At 44.7% G+C, this 17182-nt stretch overlaps 1 protein-coding gene across 1 annotated transcript in view; it reads right to left on the bottom strand.

Moving 5' to 3' along the window:
• NRBP1 (nuclear receptor binding protein 1) overlaps window positions 1-17182 on the bottom strand; it is a 78567-nt gene that overhangs the window by 16484 nt on the left and 44901 nt on the right. The window contains exon 8 of the mRNA XM_084624302.1: window positions 213-296. Coding sequence (XP_084480428.1) covers window positions 213-296 — 84 coding nt within the window. The remainder of the gene's footprint in view (window positions 1-212; window positions 297-17182) is intronic.

The following is a 17182-nucleotide window of genomic DNA, read 5'->3' on the forward strand; positions in this document are numbered from 1 at the left end:
ACCCCTCCCCTCCACTGCTATTCCAGGGACAAGGGCTCCCAGTGGCTGCAGATCAAGGCCACGCAGCCCCAAGGGGAGTAGCATTAGCTCCCCTTAGCTGCAGCCTCTCATGGGATATGCAGGTAATAGCCACCCACAGACCGGCTACTAGCAAGACACAGGCCAGCCATACCACACCCAAGGCCTGCGGGCACTGTGCTGCTGTACTGTACCTCCGTACTCTGGGGCGAAGAAGTGCAGGTTCTTCTGCTCCTCACGACACGTCTTCACATGGTTGTTGATGGTGTCTGGTGCCACTGGAAGAGAGTCACAGACGCTTACAATGCAGTAATCCTTGCCAGCTGGGCCCCAGGCTGCTCAGGGGGACGGCACAGCTGTGCATACTGACCCCAGGCACCAGCTCCCTCATCTCACACGGAGGTGGGAGCTCCTTCCCCATGCACGGGAGAGCAGAGGGGCACTGGAATGTTTCTCTACCCTGTTCCCTTGACTGCACACTCACTGAGGAGACCTGGTCTTGGGCTCAAACAGCAACTGTGGAGTCCCTGGTTCCTGCAGAGGAAGCAGCAGCTAAGCAAGGCCTCTCAAGTTTACAACCAAGCCTGAAGGCTCCCAGCTCAGATCCACAGCATTCAGCCACTTGAAGCTTGGCTACAGAGGCACTGAGTTTCAGACAGATTGACAGCTCTGCAACGAGGCTACTTGTTCCATGGCCAACAAGTTGTTGCTGGTACAGATTCTGCTCTGCTCAGAGGGGTCTCTCAGTAGGGCAGAGCCAAGCACAAAGACCACCAGTACAGAGAACAGATACCCTGATGGAGAAGGCCCAGCCAGCCCAGTGCCTCTGTGGGTCTACCTATGGATGCCTGCAGGAGGCCTCTGCCAGGAGCACTCGGCCTACCGGCAGCTGCAACATGGCACCAAAGCCAGCAGTGAGGGCAAGCAGAGCAGCATGAGCACGTGGGACTTCCGAGGGGAGGGGATAAGCTCCTGAGACAACTCGCTCCATTAGGGGATTATGGACAAGTTTCCAAGAAGGAACAGCAGTCTAAACATTAGCCCCGCAAGCTGTGGGGAGGAAAAATCAAGGTAAATAGAGAACACAAGGGTTCCCTCCTTTCTAGCACTCACCCCTCCCTGGAGCACAGCCACTCCTGCACCAAAGTCCTCCCAACACTACCTCATCTCCTTGTGACAGGGCATCCACACCCTCCCACCCACAATCCTACAAAGTAGCAACACTTAACTCGGAACGTTCTCCCACTAGTTACTCCTGGGAGAATTCTGCGTCACTGTGCATGCGCAGAATTCATGTCCCCTGCAGATTTGTTTTTTCTCTCGGCAGAAAATACACTCTGCCAGAGAGGCTCTGCAGTTATGCCTTTCAGCCACCAGGTGCTGCTGTGGTGCCAGAACAGAGGACAGCCAGCTCACCAGCCATAGCAGTCAGCCGCCAATAGGGAGGGGTCAGAGTCTGCGTTCCTCACAGCACCATGCCCACGAGGCCAGGTGAGGAGGCATGAGATATGGGGGGAGACACAGAGAACAGGGCACACGGAGCTGCTGGGAGGGTCAAAGACTGGGGTTCAAAAGGGCTAGTGGGGGGAATGGACTGGGGTGGGGGCTGAATGGGAGTGGGGGTGCAGGGCAACATGGGGACAGGGGCAGATGTGCCTGACTGAATGGGAGAGGCTAGGGATCAGCCAAGTCTGCATGGGGAAGGCTCCCCAAAAAACCCTGTTCCATTCTTCTTCCACCCACACCCAACAACCCTCCAGGTTTGCTCCCAGGCTCCCATCTAGCAATTACTTCCCTCTCCCCAAACATTTGCCCTGTTTTTGAGGGGTGTGCGTAATACATTTCTGTATTGTAGTTTAACTGAGTTACTCAAAGGTCTGTATTAATATGCCTAGTAAGGAATCTATTTGCCAAAAAATGTCCAGAATCTTTTTTGTCGTCAACTGTTACAAATATACTTGCTGACAGGTATTTTGAAATAGGTGTGACTATTATTTTGATAAATAAAATACGCAGAATTTTAAAATATTTCTGTTTGAATGGGAGACTCCACACAGTGCTTGTTTCAAAAAGGTAGAGATTGTTCTATTCCAAAAGGAGGAACAACAGGAAGAAACTAAAAGGAATTTCACACTGAGTGAGCTCAGACTAGTCAACAGCCTCAAGAAAGCCCTGTCACTTGGGCTGCAGAAAAGCCTTGGAGAACAGACTGTAGATACAATCCTGCCCCAGGCTCCCAGGGGCCAGGACCTAACAGGGTGTTTTCATCTCTTATATCCGTGTTTCTATGAATGAACAGAGTGCTCTGCAACAAGAGAACAGAACTAGGAGAAGAAGGATGTCATCACTGGAGACAACTCAATGCGCAGCTGCAGTCAAGAAAAACAAAAACAATATTAGGATGCATAAGGAATGGCATAGAGAATATTAAAATATTCTGCCTTCATGTAATCAAGGATGCAGCCTCATCTGTATACTACATGCAGGATTGGTCATGCAAGGGCACTGCAAAATTAGAGGGGGTTCAGAGAAGGATGACGAGAATGATCAAGGGCTTGGGAAAACTGCTCTGGAGAGAGTTTAAGAGATAAATGCAAGAGAACATGACAGAAGTCTAAAATAATGAACCGTCTAAAGAAGGGAGGTTAGGAGAATCTGTTCTCCCTGGTTCATAACACAAAAACACAGGGACATTCAATGAGATTAATATAGGTGGGATTTTCAAAACCGATAAAGTACTTTTTCACACAAAGAGTAATTAGCTTGTGAAACTCTCTGCTGCAGGAAGTCCTTGAGGCCAAGAAGCTACCAAGATTTAAAGAGGGACTGGACATTTACCTGGGTCACAAGAATATCCAGTGTCTTCATAATTAACAATAGTTCTGGAAGGAAGATTAAACCACCTGCTTTGCAGGTTAAACTAATCTGTAACTACCAGGGATTAGGAGGCTTCTTATATCTTTCTTTGGAGCACCTGGCTCCGGCCACTGGATGATATGGATTATGGACCTGAGCCATACTGGCAGCTCCTGGGCTCCCTAAATCTCCCAAGGGGAAAAGCAAAGCAGCTTACCAATGACGGGACATGTGACCCTCTCCTGTGCAGCAATATGCCCAAGGGGATGCACAGAGGAGCAGGAGCAGACCCCAGTGCTCCTGCCAGAACAGAGACTCCGAAGCAGAATGAAGGACTGAAACAACAGGGACCTCTCTAGTAACACTCCAGCTGCTCCCATTCCTGCTATAAACAGCTTCCTCCCTCACACAGTACTACAGGGAAACTTACCAACACTAGGAACAGGAGGCAAACAGTGCAAGATACTAGCAACACAGACAGTACACCAACACCAAACAGGCACCAGCATCACAGCAAAGGATATACCTTGTTCCAAGTAGCGCCCCTGCAGCTTTCACAGATGTCTGTTTCACAAGGGCAGGCTAAGGCACCGCACAGAAGTAGTCAAATGGGCCCCCTACTATCCAAGTCTCTGCCTGAACAGAGACCATGACTGCAAAGAACAAACCACATGAGGCACCTTCCACAACAGGCAGAGTGTGTGGTCAGATGTTGGGCTGTGTGTATGTGTTCTCCACGTGCTGTCCCAGCTCTGCACAGACAGCTGGCACAGCAGACCTCAAGCGAACCACCCAATGACCACAAGATCCATTAAGGAGCAAAGGCACCCGCCCCGATTTATTGTCGAAGTGCAGTAATAGCACCTGGCAGACTGAGGAGATTAAGACATGTAAGCCCATGACAATGGACACAGCTCAGTGAATGGCTGGTTTTTCCATTCCCCTCTAGGCTGGCCAGAGACACTCCCTTTGAGGTTCCATTTTATACATCCATAGAAACAAGTTACGTACTGCCCCTTTGACATAGTTAGTTGACACCCTTTGATGTAGCCAGTTACCACCCATCACCTTGTACATGTCTATCCATCACACGGTCATCCTGACTATCTTTAGGATGGGTCAGCGTGTTCCTGTTATCTTCAGGGAATGTGTTGATATCAAGGTGTTCTGGTATGACCCTTCTGGAATATGTTTGCGTGCGTGCTCTGTGTCCAGCACTTCTTAGGAAGGTGCATTTCTGCAATATCAGCCCTTTGTTTGCCAGATTGTGAGCAGGCCCTGCATAACTCACAACCTGACTCTGCTTTATATCAGCAAAGTTTTGACCACTACTTTAGCCCAGGCCTCATACCAGGCCTCTGCTACAAGGCCGTAAGTCTCAGGCCCTCCTTCTACTACAGTGGAGAGCCTGCAGAGCAGAGATATGTACCCCCATGGAGTGGGGGAAGAACAAAGACAACACCCTTGTGCTTCAGCCTCCCCTCCCTCCTTTATCCAACTCAGTTCTAAACAGAGGTGTAACCTCATAGGAGCCATGAGCAGAGGGGACAGTACCCGGCAGGGACCACTTCCAATGACAGGCCTACAAACTTGGGCCAAACTAATTCACAGGCTCTTTTAAAAGAGCGGTTGGGTTTTGTGTAAATACAATGCAACTACTTTTGCTTCGCAGCCCAACATCATTAGCTAAACCTCAGTGTTCACTGATGATTCACTAATAGGAAGGGGGATCAGCATGGCAGCCATGGGAGAACCTCACCTGAGGACTTCGTTAGCACAGTTGGTAAAGAAGAGCTCGCTGCAGCAGGAGTGGCTTGCGCTCCCAGGTAAGGGAAAGACAAAGCGAAGGCTGTCACCAAGCGAAGCAGAAGCGACGTCGTCTCCCACCCTCAGCCCATAGCTGTTGTATACCCACTTGACCTAAAGATACCGTTGGGACTGAGCCAGGACAGAAATCCCTAGGAGTACTGCCACACCACAGAATATGCTCAGAGAAGTCAGATGCATTTGCTTTGCTGCTCTTAGGAAACATCAGACATGCCTATAAACTGTCAGAAAGATAACGTTCTCACAGGAAAAGCTGTCCAGAGCAGTCAAAGGGATAGCAAATTAAAGACCACATGAGGCTAGCACACCCTTGTACCAAGCATGCGGCAGTTCACACTATGAGGAAACCCTGGACTTAGTAGAGTGCCAATCGCAAGGCATGTCCTGAGTGCACGGACCCTGCAGCAACACAGAGAGCAACTGTGGAGAGCAGCAGCTGACCGAAGTCAGGCTGGTTCCCCTCCTGAGGATGTGTTCACACAAGCAGCATGGACAAGCCCCCACGGTTAAGGGTCTCATCCACAGATCTACGGATTGATAGTAGATTCCTCCTGTTCACCAGAACCCCAGTGAGGCGAGAGCTAGATGAGTGAATCATCAACACTGCCCTGCCGAGCCAGTCATGAGGTACAGGAGACCTGGAGAAGTGATGGAGATGAAAAAGCTCATGGCCAAATCAGGACGGCAACCGCTGCAGAGTGGTGGCGATTCAGCACATGCCAGTTGGTCATGAATCAGCACCAAAACAATGCCCAGAGAGGGCTAGGGGCACTGTGCTACTGAAGGGACCATATTTCTAATATGGTCTAAAAGCAAGGACCTCCCCATGTGGGGCCAAAGACCTGGGGTTTGCCAAGCTAGGGTTTCCATTTGGGTCCTTACACAGTACCTGTAAGCATAGTAACTGGATAGCTATGTGGCCCTCTAGACAGCAGTGGCGAGAGGGCTTGGTCACTGGGAGGAGCCAGTCCTGACTGGAATCCCGACTCCCATGACCTGCCCGGGAGTTTCTCATTCCTCATTGTTGATGTCTATTGGAACAAAAAGAAACCTAACAACGGCACTGGTCCATTACTAGAATGAGATGTAGACATGTACAATCAATTTGTTCAGTAAAAACAGATGTCATCTCATATCATGATGAAATACTTCCCATTCCAATAGTAATTCCCCGATGACTAGAAACAGCCACTACTAAAGTTAGACACCTTTCAATTAATGGTGGTTTTCAATCATTCTGAGAACAGGAGAGAAGTTCCAAGGACTGGAAGAAAGCTCATCTTGTGCCAATGTTTAAAGCGGGCAGACGGGATGACCTGGGTAACTATAGCCCTGTCCGTCTGACACTGATCCTGGCCAAAATAATGGAACAGCTGATATGGGACTCAAGTAAGAATTAACAAGGATAATCTAATTAATTAATTCCTATCAATATAAGTTTAAGGAAAACAGATCTTTCAAACTAATCTGATAGCTTTATGACAAATTTATAAGTTTGACTGATAAAATTACTACTGTTGCGGTAACAGACCTCTGCAGACATTTGACTTGGTACTCCATGACTTTTTGATTAAAAACTAGAATACAACTTCAACATGAGCTACACAGACTACACAGTCTTGCACAGCTACAGACTAGGGACCGAATGGCTAGGCAGCAGTTCTGCAGAAAAGGACCTAGGGGTGACAGTGGACGAGAAGCTGGATATGAGTCAGCAGTGTGCCCTTGTTGCCAAGAAGGCCAATGGCATTTTGGGATGTATAAGTAGGGGCATAGCGAGCACATCGAGGGACGTGATCATTCCCCTCTATTCGACATTGGTGAGGCCTCATCTGGAGTACTGTGTCCAGTTTTGGGCCCCACACTTCAAGAAGGATGTGGATAAATTGGAGAGAGTCCAGCGAAGGGCAACAAAAATGATTAGGGGAATGGAACACATGAGTTATGAGGAGAGGCTGAGGGAGCTGGGATTGTTTAGCCTGCAGAAGAGAAGAATGAGGGGGGATTTGATAGCTGCTTTCAACTACCTGAAAGGGGGTTCCAAAGAGGATGGCTCTAGACTGTTCTCAATGGTAGCAGATGACAGAACGAGGAGTAATGGTCTCAAGTTGCAGTGGGGGAGGTTTAGATTGGATATTAGGAAAAACTTTTTCACTAAGAGGGTGGTGAAACACTGGAATGCGTTACCTAGGGAGGTGGTAGAATCTCCTTCCTTAGAGGTTTTTAAGGTCAGGCTTGACAAAGCCCTGGCTGGGATGATTTAACTGGGAATTGGTCCTGCTTTGAGCAGGGGGTTGGACTAGATGACCTTCTGGGGTCCCTTCCAACCCTGATATTCTATGATTCTATGAGACGAAAAAATGATTAAAAATTGGCTGATAGACTTCAACATGTAATTGAAAATGGGGAATCCTCCAATAGGTGCATTTCTAGTGGGGTCCCACAAGGACTGGCTCTTGACCTAGGGTATTTAACATTTTTGTTAATAAACTGGATGAAAACAATCACTGATAAAGTTTGCAGGTGACAAAAGCTGAGGGAGTGGTAAATAATGAGGAAGTTAGGTCACTGATACACAGCAATCTGGATCACTTGGTAAACTGGATGCAAACCAACTATGTGTGTTTTAATAGGACGTCATGCACCCAGGAACAAAGGATCCAGGCCATACTTACAGGATGGGGGACTCTATCCTGGGAAGCAGTGACTCAAAGAGATTTGAGGGTCATAGTGGATAATCAGCTGAATGTGAGGTTCCAGGGCAAAACCTGGATGCTTAAGTAGGAGTCAGGTCATTATATTACCTCTATTTGGCAATGGGGCAATTATTACTGGAATACTGGGAACAATGCCTACAGTTTCAGAAGGATGCTGATAACTAGATAGGATTAAGCAAAGAGCCATGTGTGACCAAAAGCACCCCTGTATTCATACCCTATATACACTACACTGTAATCATCTTTATACAAAATATGCCTTGAAATTAGGGATGTAAAAGGTTAACCAATAAGCACAGTCTTACAGGTTAACCACCTTAACCATTAACCCCAAGCAGCACCGCCCGGCCGGAGCAGGCCCAGCCCTCGGTACGCTGGCCAGATGGGCCCCAGCCGCTTAAATGGTTAACCATTTAAACAACATTTTTAATCGTTTCAACAGTTAACTTTTTAAACAATATTTACATCCCTACTTGAAATATTTGAAAACTAATAACTCACTTGTTGATAACAGCATGGTGAAATATATGAAGCAACATTACATACAAAGTTATGAAATCCCCCTGTAAGATGGTCTTAGCATATGTCCAAAATCTCACAGGCCTGCCCAGGCAGAAATACATTTCTTTCTTCAGGGTGTCTTTACCTCAGTTTACATATAGGTAATGAACAGGATCCTTGAGACTGAAGGGAGACGAGATGGCAGGAGACAAAGCAAATTTGCATTTCAGCAAACATAGGTAAGAAGAGCATGGACCCTTCTTCAACAGACTCCATGTCATCATCTCTACTGTTTGAATAAACTTTGCTTTGAGGGGTACTTTCAGAAGAATCCACTTCAAAAGGTTCACTGGACTATAAAGGAAAGGGGCAGAAAACCCCAAGCTCTTTCTCTCTTTCACAAACAAAGGAACCAGCCCTTTGGGGTTTTTTGTTTTTGTTTTTTGGGGTTTTTTGGGGGGGTGGGGCGGGGGGTGTGGGAGAGAAAGGGATCCGAACCTGAAAATTTGGTCAGCCCTGTTGCTGGGAAAATATGGTAAGGATTTTACCTTGAACCATGTCTAGCTTGTTAAAATGCTTTCTAGTAGCTAAAACATAGTTATTTCTCTTGTAACCATTTCTGACTTTAATCCCTTATACTTGTACTCACTTAAAATCTAGCTCTTTGTAGTTAAACCTGTTTTATTTTTAACCTAAACTAATCCAGTGCTGTGTTTAAACTGAACTGTTTGGTAAATCCAGTTAAAGCAACAAACTGTTGAATACTGACCCCTTTTCAGGGGCAATGGACCTTTAACATCTGAACTGCCAGAAGAGGCACGAAGAGCAAGTGATAGAGAGAAGGAGGGAAGGGTTGGGGTGGAGACAAGCCGCATACCTTTGCCATGCTGAGCTCAGGCTGGCAGCAGAGTAAGAAGGAGGAGTGATTGTTTTTATTTACAGCCCACACAGCATTGCAGAAACATCCCAAACATTCAAGGATGGTCCCTACTATGAGGACTGACACTTCCTATAAGAAACATCTAGACTTGATACTGGAGCGATAACCAGGGATTCGTTTGCTGGGTTAACCAAACTCATCTGCTTTGTAAAGCTCTCTTTACATAATCCAGTGGCTGGAAGTTGAAGATAGACAAGTTCACATTGGAAATAAGATGTAAATTTTTAACAGTGAGGATAATTAACCATTGGAACAATTTGCCAAGGATCATGGGGAGAGGCAGCTCTTGATTTAGTCCTAAGAAGAGCACAAGTTCTGGCCTAAGAGCTGAGCATAGCTGAACTGGTCAGTAAATATAATTACATTATGGTAGCTATTAACATCTGTGTAGGGGGGGAAATGCCAAAAGAAACACACCACAGTAGCATTTAAACAAGAAAAACAGGAACCACACAACTGAGGAAACTAGTTAAACTTAAGTTAAAATGAACAGTCACAAGGGTGAAATGCCTGCAAACTGCATGGAAGCTACCGGCTCGATATCTAGTTGGCAGCCGGTATCGAGCGGAGTGCCCAAGGAGTCGGTCCTGGGGCATGTTTTGTTCAACATTTATTAATGATCTTGGTGATGGGATTAACTGCACCCTCAGCAAGTTCGCAGATAACACTAAGCTGCGGGGAGAGGTAGATATGCTGGCAGGTAGGGATAGGGTCCAGAGTGACCTAGACAAATTGGAGGATTGAGCCAAAAGAAATCTGATGAGGTTCAACAAGGACAAGTGCAGAGACCTGCACTTAAGACAGAAGAATCCCATGCACTGCTACAGGCTGGGAACCGACTGGTTAAGTAGCAGTTCTGCAGAAAAGGACCTGGGGATTACAGTGGACAAGAAGCTGGATATGAGTCAGCAGTGTGCCCTTGTTGCCAAGAAGGATAATGGCATATTGGGCTTGTCATAAAATAAAGGGAAAGGTAACCACCTTTCTGTATACAGAGGCAGAACCCTTTCACCTGTAAAGGGTTAAGAAGCTACGGTAACCTCACTGGCACCTGACCAAAATGACCAATGAGGAGACAAGACACTTTCAAATCGGGAACGGGGGGAAAAACAAAGGGTCTGGCTGTCTGTGTGATGCTTTTGCTGGGAACAGATCAGGAATGCAGACTCAGAACTTCTGTAAAGTTAGTAAGTAATCTAGCTAGAAATGCGTTAGATTTCCTTTTGTTTAATGGCTGGTAAAATACGCTGTGCTGGATGGAATGTATATTCCTGTTTGTGTGTCTTTTTGTAACTTAAGGTTTTGCCTAGAGAGATTCTCTATGTTTTGAATCTGATTACCCTGTAAGGTATTTACCATCCTGATTTTACAAAGGTGATTCTTTTACCTTTTCTTTAATTAAAATTCTTCTTCTAATTGATTTTCTGATTGATTTTTCATTGTTCTTAAGATCCAAAGGTTTGGGTCTGTGTTAACCTGTACAGATTGGTGAGGATTTTTATCAAGCCTTCCCCAGAAAAGGGGGTGTAGGGCTTGGGGGGATATTTGGAGGGGAAGTTGTCTCCAAGTGGTCTCTTTCCCTGTTCTTTGTTGAACACGCTTGGTGGTGGCAGCATAGAGTTCAAGGCAAAGTTTGTACCTTGGGGAAGTTTTTAACCTAAGCTGGTAAGAATAAGCTTAGGGGGTCTTTCATGCAGGTCCCCACATCTGTACCCTAGAGTTCAGAGTGGGGAAGGAACCTTGACAGTGCTGTATTAGTAGGAGCATTGCCAGCAGATCGAGGAAAGTAATTATTCCCCTCTATTCAGCACTGGTAAGGCCTCATCTGGAGTACTGCATCCAGTTTTCGTCCCCCCACTACAGAAGGGATGTGGATAAATTGGAGAGAGTTCAGCAGAGGGCAACAAAAATGATTAGGGGACTGGAACACATGACTTATGAGGAGAGGCTGAGGGAACTGGGCTTATTTAGTCTGCAGAAGAGAAGAGTGAGGGGGAATTTGATAGCTGCCTTCAACTACCTGAAAGGGGGTTCCAAAGAGGATGGAGCTCGACTGTTCTCAGTGGTGGCAGATGACAGAACAAGCAGCAATGGTCTCAAGTTGCAGTGGGGGAGGTTTAGGTTGGATATTAGGAAAAGCTTTTTCACTCGGAGGGTGGTGAAGCACTGGAATGGGTACCCTGGGGAGGTGGTGGAATCTCCATCCTTAAGAGGTTTTTAAGGCCCGGCTTGACAAATCCCTGGCTGGGATGATTTAGTTGGTGTTGATCCTGCTTTGAGCAGGGGATTGGACTAGATGAGCTCCTGAGGTCTCTTCCAACCCTAATATTCTATTATTCTATTTAAAAACCAACATGAAGCTCAAACTAAATGTATGCCTCAAAACCAAATTACCATGGCTAAACAGCAGAGAAGAAGAGGCAGAGGCAAAAAGACATTCTTTAAAAACTCGAAGTCAAATCCTAGCAAGGAAGATAAAAAGGAGCATAAACTCTGGCAAGTCAAGAGTAAAAGTATAATAAAGCAGAGCAAGAAAGGATTTGAAGAACAATTACCTGAAGAAAGAACAGGAGTACTTGTGGCAGCTTAGAGACTAAAATTTTAAGAGTATAACCTTTCGTGGGTAAAAACCCCATTTCTTCAGATGCATGGAGTGAAAATTACAGATGCAGACATAAATATACTGGCACATGAAGAGAAGGGAGTTACTTCATAAGTGGAAAACCAGTGTTACCTAAAGAGAAAAACTAAGAGCACTTTTTTTGTAATTTTATCAGAAGCAGGAAGCCTGCCAAAGTAGTCAGTGGGATTACCAGCCAATCAAGGTGCTAAAGTAGCACTCAAGGAAGACATGGCCACTGTAGAGAAGCTACATGAATTCTTTGCATCGGACTTCACTGCAGAAAATGTCGGGGAGATGCCCACACTCAAGCCATTCTTTTTAGATGAAAAAAATGGAGGAACTCCCCCAGGTTGAGGTGTCAAGAGGTTGTTTTGGAACAAACTGATAAACAGTAATAAGTCACCAGGACCAGATGCAATTCACCCAAGAATTCTGAGGGAACTCAAAAATGAAATTGCAGAACTACTAACTGTGGTATCTGACCTATCGCTCAAATCAGCTTCTGTAGCAGATTACTGATGGATGGCTAATGTAACACCAATTTTTAAAAAGGACTCCAGAGGCGATCCTGGCAGTTAGAGGCCAGTAAGCCTTAACTTCAGCATCACGCAAATTAGTTGAAATGATAGTAAAGAACAGAATTATTTGACATGTAGATGTACACAATATGTTGGGGAAGCGTTAACATGACTTTTGTAAAGGGAAATCATGCCTCACCAATCTATTAGAATTCTCTGAGGGAGTCAACAAGCATGTAAACAAGGGTGATCCAGTGGATAGTGTAACTTGGACTTTCAGAAAGCCTTTGACAAGGTCCCTCACCAAAGACCCTTAAGCAAAGTAAGCAGACAGGGGATAAGAGGGAAGGTCCTCTCATGGATCAGTATCTAGTCAAAATATAGGAAACAAAGGGTAGGAACGAAGAGACAATTTTCACAGTGGAGAAAAAAGTAAATAGTGGGGTTCCCCAATGATCTATATTGGGACCAGTTCCGTTCAACATATTCACAAATGACCTGGAAAAGAAAGTGAATAGTGAGTTGGCAAGATTTTCAGAGAATACAAAATTACTCAAATTAGGTAAGCCCAAACCCGACTGCGAAGAGTCACAAAGGAAACTCACTGAACTGGATGACTAGGCAACAGAGTAGTAGATGAAATTCAATGTTGATAAATACGAAGAAATGCATTTTGGAAAAGATAATCCCAACTATACATACAAAATGATGGGGTATAAATTAGTAGTTACCACTCAAGGAAGTATTCTTGGAAGCACCCGGATAATTCTCTGAAAACTGTTCAATGTGCAGCAGCAGCAGTCAGAAAAGCTAACAATGTTAGGAACCATTAGGAAAGGGATAGATAAGACAACAGAAAATATCATAATGCCACTACAAAAATCTATGGTATGCCTACACGTTGAATACTGTGTTCACTTTTGGTTACCTTATTTCAAAAAAAGATATATTAGAATTTGACATAGTACAGAGAAAGGCTACAAAAACGATTAGGGGTATGGAAGTGTGTCCACATAAGGAAAGATTAAAAAAAGAAACTGCTCAGCTTGGAAAAGATGACTAAGAGGGGATATGAAGAGGTCTAATAAAATCATGAGTGGTGTGGAGAAAGTGAATAAGTGTTATTTACCCCTTCACCTAACATACAAATTAGGGGTCATCTGATGAAATTAACAGGCAGCAGGTTTAAAACAAACAAAGTTCTTCGCAATGCAGTCAACCTGTGGAACTCATTCCTATAGGATATGGTGAAGATCAAAAGTATAACTGGGTTCAAAAAAGAACTAGTAAGTTCCTGGAGGATAGGTCCATCAACAGCTATTAGCCAAGATGGCCAGAGACCCAACCACATGCTCTGGTGTCTGTGAACCTCCAACTGCCAGAAGCCAGGAAAGGATGACAGGGGACGATCACTAGAAATTGCCCTCTTATTTATTCCCTCTGAAGCACCTCACACTGGCCACTGTCAGAAGATGGGATACTGGGCTAGATGGACCATTTGTCTGGCCCAGTATGACCATTCTTATGTTCTTAAGCTGTCTCTCACACTTGCATACATCTGCCAAAGCATGGACATTAATCCAGCTGCATCAAGGTTCATGAATGGAGTGAGCTGTGAAAAGAGGGCATCGGAGACTTGGAGAACATGACTTCATGTTGTATCAACCAGGCAAGGTACTAACAAGCTTCAAAAGGGCTTTATTTTCAAAGTGGAAACCTCTTTACCAGCTGCTGCTGCACCCTCTGTAGCTTTCTCCCAGCCTCTCAACTCCTCCCAACAGCCAGTGCTCCCAATTCTAATAATTACAAGCAACATCTAAACACCACACTTCAGAGCCACTGTGACAAAGTGAAGTTTACAGCCATTAAGTGTGGAATCAAAGCTGGAGAGGAAACATCTCAAAGGTGCAAACTGAGCACCTGCCGCATTTTGAGAACCCAAACATTTTACATCCAAATGCTGTCACATGGGAGATCTACCTTAAGGGGTGCAGACCAACAGTGCTGAGATGATCTTTTCAGTTTGCAATAAACTGAAGACAGTTAACCAGCAAAAGCTCATGCACAGAAATCAACTCATTCTGTTCAAGGTATCAAGCCAGAGGGTGAAGATTGTGCAGAAGACCCATCCAGTTAAGTGTTACAATCCCCAAAATAGTGCAAAATGCAGTTACAGGCAGCGAGCTGGATTAATTATCAGACAACCATGAATCTGAAAGAATACATTTTCAGCGTGCAACACCAGAGTAACGTAATGCTTGAAAAACAAAGGGTCCGGACTTTGGGAACAAAACCACTGCTCTTTCTAGTTTCATTCATAACTAACATGGCAACAAGTGGACCAACTGCAGCAGCTACATGCCCCTGCACAAGATCATATAAAAAGAAAAGCACTTCACTCAAATGTCATGGCCTGACCCATTCGAAGGGCACTCTCCCACTGAACAAGGACAAAAGAAATTGACGGGCAATGCCCAAACATGGCCATTACACTGGATCACTTTACACTTTAGGTACTGTGCAGCATTGCCCAAGAAATCACATCTCTTTCGCTTCAGCCAGGCTAAGTTGCACCTTCAATTCTGATAAATCATTGCCTTACCCACTCACAGGGCTATCATACCTCATCAGGTTATTATTCAGAATGTTCACAATTGCCAGAAGGCACTGTGATTTCAAACCCCAATTCCTGTGAAGTGGTAATTATAACATATCAATAAAATAGTGACCTTGAGTAAGAGAGAACATGGCCTTAAATGTTGAACAAGGAGATGTGCACCTCTTTGGAACAACAGCTAGAATTCAGACATTCAGTTCAGTCCAGGTACTTCAGAGGGCAAATCAAGCAGAGTTTCTCAATCAAGATAAAACTTCAGATTCAAGCTTCAACAGTAAACCGGGAGGATAATACACTGAAACAGTTAAAATTAAGTGTTTTTAAATCTGCAGGACTAGGGTAATTGGCTGAGGAGCTCTCTGAACCATTAATATTGATGTTTTACAAATGTTAGAACACCAGAGACATTCCAGAGGACTGGAAAAGTGCTGCCAGGGTTTACAACGGGTAAACCTTTACGAGCCACGTATCTACAGACCAGTTAGCCTGACGTCTGTCCTGGGAAAACCACAGAAAGGCTGATATAGACACCATCCATAAAGAATGCAAGCATGTCATCACAGCAACAGACTACTTGTCAAACTAGGAAAGAAGGCAGAACAAGATCCAACAGCTCAAACCTGAAGCTAAAGAAATCCAGACTAGAAATATGGGTCACTTAAAAAAAAAAATATGAAAAACAGTGAGCGTAACCAACCACTGGAACAACTTACCTAAGGACATAGTGGATTCTCCCTCACTTGGAATCTTTAAATCAAGGCTGGAGATCCTTTTAAAGATCTGTTACAACTCAAACAGAACTCACAGCTTGATGCAGGAACTACTGGGTGAGGCATTCTAGCTGGTGTGATGCGGGGGGTCAGACTGGATTTTCATAATGATCCCTTTTGACTTCTACTGATACTCTCTCAAATTGGGCAACTCGCTGCACCACTTTAAGATCCCAGAGAGCATAGCATAAAGTTAATGTTGAGTAATGAACATTCTGACGGATAAGATGAAACCATCAAAGCTAGCTTTGAACATGACATAACTAAAAGCTCCTTTTCACACAGAACTTGCTGACAACCTCCTTTGGACATGGCACTATTCCAGTTCAAACAGACTAGTAATCTCATTATAGCCCAGTTACTCCTACCTCAGGGCTTATCTGGGCCTCATCACTGTAATGCCGATGCCATGCCAGTATTTAAAGATATACATCATGGTCTTTCTTCCCAGCCTGCTGGAGAACTTGCTTGCCATGCTCATCTGGGATACTTGAGCTGACAGCACAATTGTCAACTCCCAATAGCTGTTGGGGTGCATAATTCTCAGAGAAGGGACTCTGATTATGGAAGAGCATGCTGCCAGATGGGCCTGTTTAAGCTGGCATTTCCCTAAACAAGGAGTTTTCAACCTTTTTTCATTTGTGGACCCTAAACATTTTTAATGGAGGTGTGGACCCCTTTGGAAATCTTAGGCATAGTCTGCAGACCCCCGGGGTCCATGGACCACAGGCTGAAAACCACTGCCCTAAACACTTGGCTGTAAAACACACCCAACGCAGCATGACTCAGCCACCAGCCTCTACCACTGTAAGAAACTGGCTGAAAAAGAGAACTGCTACCTTCTGGAGGTGACTGAGGTATCACGGATATTATGGAGTACTCTAACACCACACAACTTTTATTCATGCAGTATCCCATTCACCATCAAGTACTCTATCCAGAAACCAAAAGGACAAGTCACCAGCCAAATCTGAGTGGTGGGGTCAGAGCTCCGGATGGACTTATTTAATGAAGTACACAGCTGGAAAGACCCAGCCTCATCACCTGTTGACAAACACATCCCTCACATGACAGTCAATGCAATGCCTAAACCTTTAACCACAATCAAGAAAGCTCACACTTTAAAAAAGACCAAAATCTGTCTTAGATGGAAGTGAAAGCAGCTATAAGCACATATATAACAAATGGAAGAAAGGGGAAGTTGACAATGAATATAAACCAGATGCTAGAAAGTATAGAAAATTGATAAAGGAAGCAAAAGAACAGAAGAACTCTATGGCTAGCAGAGTTCAGGACAATAAGGTTTTGTTCTGGTTCTTAATATACCAAAAACAAAAAACCCAAAAAACAAAAACCCAAAAGTATGCTAACACTGGTATTTGATCCAAACCATTACCAAATGGAAATGGTAGAATTGGCAACAAAAATGCAGAAAAGACTGAAGCGTTCAGTAAAGATTTGTTCTATATTTGGGAAAAAGTCAAACACTCATGTCATGATGAAACCTTCAATTCCAGTAGTAACTCAGACGACGTTAAGCAGCAACTACTAATGCTAGACATTTTAAAATGAGCAAGTCTGAATAACTTACCTCCAAAAATTTTTAAAGAGCTGTCTAGAAACCTCTCTGGACCATTAATATTGATTTTTAATAAGTCTTGGATAACAGGGAGAGTTCCAGAGGACTGGAAGAAAGCTATTCGACATTGGTGAGGCCTCATCTGGAGCACTGTGTCCAGTTTTGGGCCCCACACTTCAAGAAGGATGTGGATAAATTGGAGAGAGTCCAGCGAAG

Source organism: Lepidochelys olivacea (genome assembly GCF_965140295.1).
Source record: "Lepidochelys olivacea isolate rLepOli2 genome assembly, chromosome: 3".
Taxonomy (NCBI): Eukaryota; Metazoa; Chordata; order Testudines; family Cheloniidae; genus Lepidochelys; species Lepidochelys olivacea.